The sequence below is a fragment of the Psammomys obesus genome, unplaced genomic scaffold, assembly GCF_907164565.1.
Source record: "Psammomys obesus unplaced genomic scaffold, mPsaObe1.curated_primary_1811, whole genome shotgun sequence".
Classification (NCBI taxonomy): Eukaryota; Metazoa; Chordata; class Mammalia; order Rodentia; family Muridae; genus Psammomys; species Psammomys obesus.
The window spans coordinates 7,908,633-7,921,802 of record NW_026596091.1 but is presented as its reverse complement, the minus strand read 5'-3'; the positions used below and the strand labels follow the sequence as shown (position 1 = coordinate 7,921,802).

Below are 13,170 nucleotides of genomic sequence, written 5' to 3'. Positions count from 1 at the left end.
GAAGAAGAAGAAGAAGAAGAAGAAGAAGAAGAAGAAGAAGAAGAAGACCTAAAGTGAAAAGACTCCAATCTGATACTCTTTCTAGGTGCATAGGGAAGGTTGAGGAGAGATAGCATGGGAAGGCAAATGTGACCCAAGCCTATGGCATCCCTGGATGTGGAAAATGGATCACCTCTTGGAAGACCCTGCTAATCTCAGGAAAAGTCAGTAACAAAACAGCTGGAGTCCTTGAGTCCTTGTGACTGGTTGACTCTGGGCTGCTGATCTATGAAAGTAGGAGTGATTCCCCTAAAACGTTTTAGGCCTAAATCTATTCCAAGCTCCATTTTCAAATTCAAAATCTCTTTTGCTTCTTCCTTCTCTCCTTCCCTCTCTCTCTCTCTCTCTCTCTCTCTCTCTCTCTCTCTCTCTCTCTCCTTGAGACAGGGTTTCTCTGTGTATCAAGCCCTGGCTGTCCTGGACTTACTTTGTACAGGCTGGCTTTGAACTCATAGAGATCCACCTGCCTCTGCCTCCCGAGTGCTGTGGTTAAGGGAGTGAGCCACCACGTCTGGCCCCTTTTTCCTTCTTAAATCATGCTTAGTGATTAGTTTTCTCAGTTGCGAGGCAATACATTTATGTGTGTATAATGAAGCATCTGGCCCTTCCCTATGAACTCAGAACTATTTATTGACTAAAAAAGAAATGCTTCATTGGATGGTTCCTCTTGTGCATTCTGTAATGGGGGCTAATGTGAAAGGAAGGGTAATTAACATACAATTAATTAGCCATTGTAGTTTAAACTGATTGGTAGAAGGTAGTCATGGAGTAATAGAAAAGTATTAGGTTAGGCAGTGGAAAAAGCAGGCTGTGCCTGTGGGCTGACATTGCTCAAAGCACAGGGGCCTTATGGTGTCTGTGTGGATTGGACAGCCATGTCCATCTTACCAGTGGAAGACAGAGGGATGCCTGGTAAAGACTCAAGTATAGTGGAGGCACATGGAGGTGAATGTGTCTTAGCACAGGCTTAGAGGGCACGAGCACCGGAAACGATGAGATCCTCACACACACTTCCACTTCACAAGTCCTTCAACTTCAGAGCAAAGTGGCCCACCAAGACCATGCTTCCCAAACCTTGGGCAAACTCAAGGAATCCTGAAAGCAGCACTTGAGTTCTCCTCTCCTTCCTGCAGATCCCTCAAGCCTCCTGAAGCCACCCCTCAGCCCTTCTCATGCTTCTCAGCTCTCAGTGTAGCTTTAGACGTGTCTCTCTTCTGCCTTCTCAATCTCATCTCTACTTCAACCTCCCCCACAGAACTATCCCCTCGAATCACCTGGTCTCTTTCTATATTGTCATGTTGGGAAGAGCAGTTAGTTATGCAGCTGATTGAGAGTAAATGTCCACCAGTTCTTCAAAGAGCCCAGTGTGTGTTGTAGGCACAGACAGCTTGGTGTCTCCTGCCACCAGATGCCCTGTGCCTGTGCTCCTGAACCTGAAAACTGGCCACAGGCCACAATGCAAGGACCGGAAAGACATCCAGGTCTTCTTTATTCAGAATGTTTATTTTCCTGTGCTGACGCTTGGTAAGCAGAGGTCTACATAATCACTGGCAATCGAGTCACAAGCATCTGGAGAGGTCCAGGAGCATCTGAGTCTATAGCCTTCTCCCTGTCTGTTTGCAAACTGCTATAGACCCAGCTAGTCTCCCCCCCCCACCGTTCTGATGGTGGAGGTCTAGTCAGAGAGGATGCGATCAATGTAGATGCTCTTCAAGATTTTCAAATTCATCAGGGTAGAGAGAGTTGCTCCAGGTTAGAGTAAGATGTGTGTGTGTGTGTGTGTGTGTGTGTGTGTGTGTGTGTGTGTGTGTGCGCGCGTGTGCGTGCTGGGGGCCAGTCCAAGAGCCAAAGCCTTCCCTTTAAAGTAGATAGACTGAGGAAGAGCAATGGTATCTTCAATGAATATTCCAACATGAGAACTCTTTAGAGAACTTAACTCTGATTTAAGGATAAGGCAATTTTAAGTACCAGAAAACTAAATTCTCTAAGAAATAGAAAAGCCAATCAAGGGTTGTTCTGATTTGAGTCTCTGTGACTGTAGTCTGACATAATCATTGTCAATGACACACTGCACAGCCAGCTATCATTAAATATAAGGCACTTAGTATACACTGACTACTGTTAGCCATCATAACAATGCTGTGTTGCAAGCTTTCTGCCTGAGCTCTAGAATGCTCGCCCAAACTGGCAGGTTGTTTTTCATAGCATATTTGGGGGCATTTGGGCTTATCCAACTGCCAAGACAACATTTTATAGAGAAATAATTAGGAAAAGTTCTAAAAGGTTGGTTCAGATGCTTAAGGTCATTGTCCATGGGACTTTACCCTGATACTGCAATCTAGTTTCTTTGGCTCCCTGTCATCACTGTTGAGGTTGACTGGTTTCATGACTCTCCATTTCGTTTCTCTAAAATGAAATGCATCTAGAGGCAACATTCAGTGGTCAATGCAGAAGACAAATGCTTACAAATGGTGATGACCTCATCTCCCTTTTATCCTTCATCCGTTGAAAGGATGGGAGGGTAAAACACGCGGATAGAGCTTTAGGGTTTTCTGAGAAGCCAGTCAGCCTTTACAGTGACAGTGGCCATACCTCCTCTCTTGGGGTTAGTACCAGGATTCTGTGCTCATGGCTCTAGAGGGAATGCTAAGATGATTTTCAAGTAAAACACAAACCACTTGGCCATCTGATCTCAGAGCTGCCAAGCCTTCCCACAGTGAGCACAAAGACACAGCATGTCCTCAGATCTCATCTCTTAAGAAAACAAACAGGAGCTGCTCTCTTCATCCTGGTAGCTGGGAATGAAAGGCAGTTATAGAATACAAAAGGTCAGGATTTGCTCCTTATACCAGGTAGTCACGACCTGTACCAAAAGAGGGGACAGTCACTTCCTGGCTAGGATCAAGTGTAGTTTCCAAAGGCAAGAACTTCATGCATATATATTTAGAACCACAGTAGAACCAACGTCCTCACTCTTCATCCTGCTAGCACTCTTCTGGGGAAGGGATGACACTGTGCCTTTAACAACCGCTTTGCTGCTGCTGTTGTTATTTCAGTGTTCTCTAGATCCAAAGGGACGTGACTGTTGAGTGGTCCCAGTCTACCACAGAGAACACTGCGAAATGTAAGAGCAAAATAGGTATAGCAATCCTAGGCCAAGACCCCAGATAAATGGTGCCTTTCTCCGCGTGTAAGTGGGTACCTATGTGTGCATTTACAGCTGTAGGCATGAGCAGGAAGCACTGAAGTGTGGAGGGGAGGAGCGAGGAAATGGGGAATGCCAGGATTTTAGATCACGTGTGTCCGGGACTTGAACCGAAGAGAGGTTTGGTACCTACCTTATTTGTTGCATCAATAAATTTGACTCCTTTATAGGAGACTGAAAGAATAATAGTGGGGACTTTCTTCATCTGCTCCGTCGACTTCTGAAATTAAAATTAGAATGCTGTGAGAGAAGTGTGTGTTGCATGGCAACTGAAGCACCTCGTTTTTTTTCCTCTTGAAAGATAAAAATGAACTGAAGCTAAACACGCACACACACACACACACACACACACACACACACACACACACACACACCCCCCAAACACAGATTTAAGCGGTTTGCGCTTGTAAAGTGTCTGTTGGCCCTACTACTTTTTGTGGTACAAGGCTACTCCTTACCCTCCACACTGCAGGAGGCCAGTGAATGCTGTGCCTGGTTCCCTAAGAAGACTCAAACCACATCATCTACCCAAAGGTGCATTCCAACAGTAACAAAATATACGCCATTACTGTTCCTTACTCCTCCTCACCTCAAAGCATAGGGGATGTTCAGGTGTGGACTTAAAACAGGGATTTAAAATACATCCCTGCAAATTTTCCTTGATCCTGGCCAAATCCCAGAAGCGGATATAATATTTATGGCAGAGTCGCACAGGACCACACAGGATTTCATACTGCTTGACACAACTAATCCTTCCAGGAGCTGTCCTTACTCCAACTCACAGCAAAAACGCTAGACAGGACAGGCAAGCTGCTCCATCATACAGCTCAGCCATACTTCTGCAGGCTAAGCTGTCCTGACAATGTTCACACTGGCTTCACACAGAGTGTCAGCAGCTTCTTCAGTGTACTCGGCCTCAAAAACTTCTGGCTTAGCCCTGTCATTTGTCACCAGTCACCAACAATCTTGTTGACTTCATTCTCCTCCACTCGTGCTCTTAATCACACCATTAAACATGGAGATGGACTTACCTGACAGTTAGCCTGGTGGATTTTCCACCCAAGACAGGCGGGAACAGAATAGGAGAGAAAACACACAAGACGGTGTGAGAAAAAGAAACCACTGCAACAATTCACCAACAGTGCAAGTTCATTAAAAAGCCAAGGGTGCCAGGAAGGCCAGCAGGATTTAGAGACAGAAGCAGATGCGGTGAGACTGTGAAGTCCAGACATGGCTGCCGGCTTTCGCTGGCCCTGCCTCTGCTTCTCTTTCTCCATTTTCTCATCCTTCTGTTTACCACGTTGAAGAACCTAAGGACTCACGTGCAAGCACGGTCCACTTTGAGCCTCAGACAGCTGGCTCTCTACATCAGGCATCTCAGGAAAAGGATAGGAACCTTTAAAATTTATGTGTATCACTCAATATTCCATTAAACATTTCTGAAATGTGATCGGAATTTAAAAAGGCCTTTAATGTGATGAGTGGAACTCTCTGAACTCAGTGGTGATGACAATGTTGCATCTTTCGTTTGGCCACTGGGAGAGGTCTTTTATGTCATCCTCATTGTCTTGGCACGTCTTTTTGAGAGCTGCCATATCTGTTTCCGAGATGAGGAAATTTACCAGGACAACGGTTTGAAATGTATTGCTCCCAGCCAATACGCAAAGAGAAGCTCTCTTGAAGTGATTTTTAACTAGTTTTAAAATTACCTAGACTTGCCAATTTTCTTTTGCAATTGCCAAAAAAAAAGTCATTCTAAAAAATGGAATATAAGATTATATACTTTCATGTTCCGAATGTTTTTCCTAACCACTTCTGGAAAATGTGCAAGACAAATCATAGGCAAGGCTAGAGGAAATCACATGCTGTATGCTGGGTTTAAGGCAAAGCAGTGGCTGAGATCGTGACTGCAGCTCAGGCAATCATTTTGTTGGCTGATTTGTGTGTGAAGAACTCTGCAAAGCGTAACAATGGATTTCAGCAAATCACCTCGTTCATCTCCTGCCATGAGTACTTTCTCCCAGACAGACCTATTTGTAACCTGAAACAATATATAGCTACATTAAGAGGAAAATACCAGCATTTCATTTAGGATTAAGAAAAAAACCATTTTTTATTTGTTCAGCAGTTGAGTGGTTACTTTGGGCAGCCTACTCTGCTAGTCGTTAGAAAAGCTCAGGGTCCATTTCAGGGCTGTGAAATTGTGCGTGAATGCCACTGCGAGACTTGGCCACCCAAGCAAGTGCTGCACTGAGGAAGATCTAAGTGGGAAACAGGGCTGGGCAAGATGCCTCCTGGGAGGAAGGGCGGGGCAGTATAGGAGCCCATCTTGGCTCACACAGCATGCATTCTTGGCCCAGCTGGGCATAAAGTACAGCCACAGAACTGATACCGGCAATGATGGCAATATGAACGGAGTACTTTTGGAACAGTGAACAGGGAAAGGTTCACCTTCAATGAAAGGGTAAGACAGGTATTAATTAATACATTCATTGATTTATCAAGCCTGATTACCTGCAAGGGGGGCGCTGAGCTGGCTCTGGAGGGATAAATAGCCATCTGAGTGGCAAAGAGAGGGCAGAGGGCTGTTGTAAGAGCAAAGTCACAGATACCTATACAGGAGACCGCTATGGTTGTACATGTAACTATCAGGAAAAGAGGGTCGTATTTGAAAGGCCAAGCTCAGACTCATCAGAAGCTGTTATGTAGGGAGTGGCACAAGAAAGAGCTTGTTGTACTGAAGACGGAGGTTAAGTGAGGGACATAGGAAACTGCTGTGAAGTCCAAAGGGCAGATGCTAGTTGGGCTGAAGTAGATGCATGGATAATGAGGGGGGCACAACCGAGGATGAAGAGTCAAGAGGCTCTCTGTGACATCATATCAAACGAATGAGTGGGGAAGTATCACAGATGAAGCAGCCATTAGCAGAGACAGCAATGCCAGAAGGAACATGATTTTGCAAAGACACACAGAGATGCCTCTACATGTTCAGCATGCTAATCGGTAAGAAGTGAGAGGTGGAATTCAGATGTGGGAGGGGTGGCTAAAGATATGAAAGTATGTGGGGTGTCTCAGGATGCAGTAAGGGTTGAAAGGGCCCCGGCCTCAGGGGAAAATTAGTTCCAGTGCTCCTTTTCTAGGACAGGGTTTCACCATATAGTCCAGCCTGGCTTTGAACTAGTGATCCTGACTTGGCCTTCTGAGTGCTAAGTGTACAGGCGTGTGCTACCAAATCTGGTTGGAAAGATACATTTTTTTGAGACAAGTCTCATTATGCAGCCCTGATGATCCTGGACCTCATAGATATGTACCTGCCTCTGCCCCCAGGTGCTGGCACTAAGGTGTGCAATACCATGCCAGGCAGACTCCTTCTTCCTCCTCCTCTTCCTCCTCCTCTTCTTCTTCCTCTTCCTCTTCTTCCTCTTCCTCTTCTTCTTCCTCTTCTTCCTCTTCCTCTTCTTCCTCTTCCTCCTCCTCTTCTTCTTCCTCTTCTTCTTCTTCCTCTTCTTTCTCTTCCTCCTCTTCTTCCTCTTCCTCCTCCTCTTCCTCTTCTTCTTCTTCTTCTTCTTCTTCTTCTTCTTCTTCTTCTCCTTCTTCTTCAGAGATGGTTTTTCTGTGTAGCCCTGACTGCCCTGAAACTCACTCTGTAGATCAGGTTGGTCTCGAACTTACAGATCCACCTGCCTCTGCCTTCTGGATGCTAGGAATAGGTGTGCAACACCATGCCAGGTAGGAGATGAATTCTTAAGCTCTAGCAAAGGAACTAGAAATGGAGCTAGAAGATGCCCATGGATGATGTCTCCTCAGAAGCCACGGGGCAGTGCCTAATCTCCTAAGAATGAAGAGGATCCCAAGAGCACTGCCTAACAAGTGGCAGAGGACTGCTGCTTTTATTATTGGATCTATGGGGTAAAATCCCAGCCTCTGGCAACAAGAACGATCTGAAATCAGTTGTATTAGTGACAGTCTGAGGAGAATGTTGGAAGCGGGTAGAAGACCTGAGGACCACAGTGGTTCCCCATCAGATAGATGGTCAATAGAAGAAAGACAAAGAGTCTCACAATTCCTGCTCCCTTGGCAAAGGCAGCTCTGGGGTGTCAGTGTCAAGGCTGGGCACAGTCTCTACAGTGCCATGTCGGAAGTGGCCGTATGTTTCAATACAGAGCCCAGAATGTCCTCTTTGTACTAAGTCCCTTGAGAAGAGCATGCAAGGCTTATTGATTTGTATAAAGAAAATTTCCCTGTGAGGCGCTCAGGACAAGCTTTGGTTTCTAGTTGCTTCTCCTTGTTCTAGGATCTCTGTGGAATTTCTGAGGTCTCCTGGCCTTCGGATTCCCTCTCTTCTGGTTGGTGCCAGCCTTACAGAAGGAACTTGGATAGGTAATGAGGCCCTCTGAACTCCTGAGCGGCTGAAGTAAGACTCCACATAAGGTTTACTGCATCTTGCTTACTTCGAAGAGTGTTACAGTAGAATGCAACCAAATTTTCTTTATGTTTTCCTAGGTTAAGATTATCATTCTCTTATTATTGCAAGAGAAATGGTAGTTGGTTGCACAGAGATGACACATTTTTGAAATCTGTCCTTAGTTCTTGGTTTAGATGGTCTGCATTCACCAAGCAGAGCAGAGTCGCAATTTCCTATCTGGAACATTGTTCCGAAGAAGTAATTGAACACTTTTAGACATTTTTTTTTTAAAAAAAAAAAAGAAGGGATTTTTAGGTTTATCAAGAAAAAAGAAATAATGTCTTTTCCCTTTCCTGTTTGTGTGGGTATGTGTTCCTATGTATATATGTCTTCCTGTGTGTGCCTGCACACATAAAAACATCATTCTTCAGACAGGATCTCTTACTGGCCTGGACCTCACCAACTCGTCTGGTCTACCTGGCTGTGAACCCCAGGGATCCACCTGCTTTTGCCTCCTCAGCACTGGGACTACAAACACGTCCACTAGTTTATTTATTTTTAGGATTTATTTCATTTTATGTGTATGTGGTTTTTGCCTGCATGCATGTATGTATGTATGTACCACATGCATGTCTCATTCTTGCAGAGGCCAGAAGAGGGTGTCAGATCTCCAGAACAGGAGTGGCCAGTGGGCACGTGCTGCCGTGTGGGTGCTAGGAACTGAACCCGAGTCCTCTGCAAGAACAGCCAGTGCTCTGAACTGTGGGATCTTCTTTCTCATCGCTCCTTTCTGCACACGTTCTGGGATAAAACTCAGGCATTCAGTCTTGCAAGGCAAGTGCTTTGCCGCCTTACCTATCTCTTCAGCCTTGTCTTACTGTTCTGATGTAGGGTCTCAGAGAGCCCGGATGGCCTCAGCTGTAGGTGAGGATAACTTTGAACCTTTGATTATCCTGTGTCAGTTGCCCGCATGCTGGCATTGCCAGGTGTGACCCACCACTCCAGCCTTTTTGTTTTTAAACATAAACAAAGAACTGTTTGGCGCCAGGTCGGAGGTGGTCTCTGGGGCTTTTGCTTCAGCCTTAAAGTATCTTCCGAGAATAAGTGCAGCTGTCCGTCAGCCTTGTGAGGGCTGAGAATGACTTAATGCCAAAACCCGTAGATGCGCAAGCTGTATTTCAAAGAGCATTAAGTGCATTAACCTATGCGTGTGCCCTCATTGTGTTAGGGCAGCACTTATGTATACTATCTAGTGCAATGCAAACACATGTCATCGTTGTTCAGTTCTGCTGTGGGACAATGGCAAGAAATAAAGTGCATGTCAGCACAGGTGCGGTACTTACTGAAAATCTTTCTGCAGTTGGTGGGGGCAAAACATATGTGTAAGGACAGCCCACTGGCTGCCCCACCCCACCCCTTTCTCCGTCTGTCTGTGTAGCTCGGGCTGGCCCTGAACTCCTGAACCTCTCCCCTCAGCCTCCTGAGCCTTGGGACTTGCAGCAGTCTCTCGCTTTTCAATTCAAAGTCAACAGTTGAGGGGCATCCTTTCTGAGAGCACGGATTCACTAAGCTCAGAGCATGCTTTCCTGGGTGTGAGGAGACTTGTGGGGCGGGGGCGTGCAGCTGTGAGCCGTCAGGATGGCGAGGGTGGGGCTTGTGTTCAATCGTGTGTGTCTCAGAAGCACAGAAAGGCAAGAGTGAGGCAGTGGACAGGGGCTGCCTCAGCCTCAGCTAGCCGGTCTTCCTTCCTTCCTTCTTTGGGTGTGCATATGTATGTGTGTGTGGTGTGTGTATGTGTGTGACTGATATGTGTGATGTGTATATATGTGTATGTACATTTGTGTTCCCGTGTGCGTATATGTGTATGGTTTGTGTGGTGTGTGTGTATATATGTGTGTGTGTATGATACGTGTGCAAATGTGTGGTGTGTGTAAATGTATACATATATGTGTGTATGTGTGTTTGGGTGTGTATGTGTGGTGTGTGTATGCATATGTGTGTATATGTATGTGTGTGTGCATGTGTGTGGGATACGCAGGTGTACTCCCCCATTTGTGAGTGGGTGAGACCAGTGTCTCACTCTGCTGCTGTCATTCTTCTTAGTTATTGTTTGGAGACAGGTCTCTCACTGAGCCTGGAACTCATTGTTTTGGCTAGAGTAGCCGACCAGTGGGCTTCACAGTCTGTCTGCTTCTGCCACTCCAGTCCTGGGGTTACTGACAGGCATCTGGTGTAGGTGGGTCCTTCTGCTGGGGCAATAGTCACTTGAGCAAGTGAGCTGTCTTCCCCGCCCTCAGCCTTCCTTCTCACGGCACCCTGGTTACTCACAGCATGTCTGAAGCACAGGCTGGGGGAGCGGTTGCCATGGCTACCCCGAGGGTGCCATCTAATTAGACTCTCAGTCCTGAGTCATAACTATTTGGCCACCTAACGTGCTTCTTAGTTAGTTACAAAGCTTAATGGTAATATTCAGTTTTCTCAAGTAAATTTAAATAAGATCTAACAGTAATGCTTTGTGGCCTTCAGTGACTTTCAAATGATTGAAAACTATAGGAGGCAGAATCATGATTGTTTATGCAGCAAAATTAGCTAGGTTGTTGGGATGGTAAGGTATGAAAAGCAGACCTTGGAATACTTGTTCAAAAATAACTCCCACCATGTAAAGCTCAGTGCCAAGATTGTTTTCTGGGGAAAGTCTTCCTGGTCTTCCCATGCCGACACAGGGCTTTCTCTGTTTCTCCCTGGAATTTCATGGGCTCTGCTTCCCTGGTAGAACCTACACCTGTCTTGACTCTTCCCTCAGCAACCACTGACAGCCCCCTGTTTAAGCCTCCAGAGTTGCTAGTTTTCCAAGTCAGAAGTCGGTAACATAGTCCTTTCCTAGGGTGCTCTCCTGGTCGCTGGAGCCAAGGGTGACATCATTACGAAGCTGACGTTACAGAGAAATTCCACGCCCTGCCATAGGGTTCTCAGAGAGCCATGGAGCATCCACATCTGGGGAGGTGTGACGTGGGCTTTGGAGAGGTTCCTGGGTAGAGCTGCAGTGATGGGTGACTTTTCAGCCTCAAGGAGAGAAGGGCTGGTTTTCATGTCTACAACTGTACCCTGGCTCCCGGAGAAAGGGCCCCTTAGGAGGGCAGGATGATCACTGCTGGCAGCCCAGGAGTTTCTCCCTCTTTATTTCTTTAAAAATAGTTTGGGCTCTCAGCTAGGTGAGGTGGCACACGCCTGTAATCCCAACAATAGGGGAGGCAGAGGCAGGCAGATCTCTGTAAGTTTGAGGCCAGCCTGGTCCACAAAGTGAGTCCAAGACAGCCAAGGCTACGCAGAGAAACCCTGTCTCAAAAACAAAGAAAAAAAAAGAAAGTTTGGGTTCCCAAATATCATCAACAAGTGCCTCATTTGTGTAAGAACTGTGGCAAATGACTTCAGAGGGCTTTCGTGGCCTCAAGAACTCTGGCACGAGGGCTGCGAGGACAGAGACCCCATCCGAGACTATAGGGCACACACAGTGAGCAGTGGTCATTCCAAACACGTCCCCTTGCCAAGAGGGCAACTTGTATTGCACTCTTGAAGTCCTGAAATCTAGCATGGCCCAAAGGGACGCCCTCTAACTATGTTCTAGGGCTGCACAGTCTTCAGGCTCAGTGACACGCGGCATCTACCCAGAACAGTGGACCCACGCAGGGTCCCGCATGGAATGCCCAGGGAACCAAGGCAGGGGCTCTCCGCCTCCATAGTGTGTCTAAAGTCTGCGATTGTACGTTGGATTCTGCAGATGACTGATGACGGGGCCCGCTCCCAGAGGCTTGGGGAAGTGGGCGGGGGCCTGCGTGTTGGCAATGCTAACGGATTTCCAGATGCTGCTGACACAGCAGGTCTGGGGCCCATCTCTAGAAACGCAGTCCATCAGTTTGATTGAAAGTCGCTGTCAGCGCTGCTCTCCGAGGCCGCGCATGTAAAACTCCGTCATGCGGCCTCCTGCGCTCATTCCGAGGAGCCGGCTCATCAGAGCGAGTTTGACAAGCAATTTCCAAAAATCTGTCATTAGCATTTAGCTACAGCTCTTGGTCTTGAGAGCAATTAGCAAGGATTATTTAATCCCTTCTTGGTTCCCAGGCACTGTGAGAGCTGGAAACATCTTTCACGTAAAATACGAGTCATGAAGAGGTAGTGGAGTTACGGCCGGAATGGAGGTTGGTTAGACTAGCCGGTAAGCTGAAGATGCTCGCCTGCTAGCGCGTCCCCAGCTCTCCCAGCGGGAGGGGCATGTCCAAGACAGTACGCCCCCGAGGCTGAGACACAGTCGACGCTCGCTCGTTTACTGAGTTTTCAGGAGGCAGTTTGGCAACAGTTCGACAAAAATGCGATTGCCCTGCAGTTCGGTTGGTCTACATTTAGTGGCTTGGTCAGCACTTGCGGAAAATCCTGCTTATAATTTCTTTCTAAAAATCGGAAACAGACACAATAACCGAGGGAACTGGCTGAAAAAACTGTCTCAACTGTGCATTGGGATATTGTAATTAACCACTGCAAAAAATACTGAGGGTGAAGAGTTAATGAAATATATATTTTTTAATCCCCGAATATAACTGTGGTTAAAAATAGATCGTAAGACAACAGGTACAGAACGTTTCCAGTTCTCAGTGAGAGAGTACGGCTAAGTAATTACTCCGCGGGATCACACACAAACAAGGTGTCAACTGGGTGGGGGGGGGGGGGATATTTGCCACTTCCGGGTGGTAAAATCAGTTGTTTTCATGTCTTCCTTCTGTTCTCTATTTTGGAAGCAGATAACGATAAATTCATAAGGCCTTGCAATAAAAAACAAAAACAAAAAACAAAACAAAACCCAAGGCTTAAAAATGTTATGATTTTAGCTTAATAAGCCAATTTATTGAGTCTTTGAGTGTGAGAGTGTGTGTAGTTGGGAGCTCACACTCAGAGAACAACCTTGGCTATCTTTCCTCAGATGCTGTCCACCTTGTTTGTGCATATGGTATATGTGTATGTACTGTCTTACTCTATTGCTCTCCGTCTTTTTTTTTTTTTTTTTTTTTGAGGCGCAGGATCTCATACTGAACCTAGATCTCTCTGACTGGCTGGCCTGGCTGTCTGTCTGTCACTCTAGTCCTGTATTGAGTCTTTAAATCTATTTCTTGTAAATACAACTTCAGCAGAGAGAGAGAGAGAGAGAGAGTGTGTGTGTGTGTGTGTGAATGTGTATATGTATGTGTGTGTGTGTGTGTGTGTATCCATTTGTTGTGATCTACTGGTGAGTTCTTCCTTTTGCAAGGCTTCAGAGTGCAGTGAACAAGAACCTAGGAAGACAGGGTGTACACTGGCCCATGCCTGTAGCTCTTGCTAATGGGAGGTAGATGTAGAAGATTTGTGAGTTGAGGCCCAGCTTCTACTACACCATAAGACCATGTGTCAACCACAACAACCTAACCCAACCCAACCAAACCAAACCCAACCAAACCAAACCAAACCAAACCAAACCAAACCAAACCAAACCAAA

At 46.3% G+C, this 13,170-nt stretch overlaps 1 protein-coding gene across 8 annotated transcripts in view; it reads right to left on the bottom strand.

Moving 5' to 3' along the window:
• Window positions 1-13,170, bottom strand: part of Anks1b (ankyrin repeat and sterile alpha motif domain containing 1B) — a 1,067,094-nt gene that overhangs the window by 26,393 nt on the left and 1,027,531 nt on the right. For all 8 annotated transcript variants that reach the window (XM_055627860.1, XM_055627861.1, XM_055627862.1 and 5 more), the window contains 2 exons: window positions 4,276-4,287; window positions 3,378-3,464 (listed from right to left, as the gene is read on the bottom strand). In XM_055627860.1, the coding sequence (XP_055483835.1) occupies window positions 3,378-3,464; window positions 4,276-4,287 (99 nt within the window). The remainder of the gene's footprint in view (window positions 1-3,377; window positions 3,465-4,275; window positions 4,288-13,170) is intronic.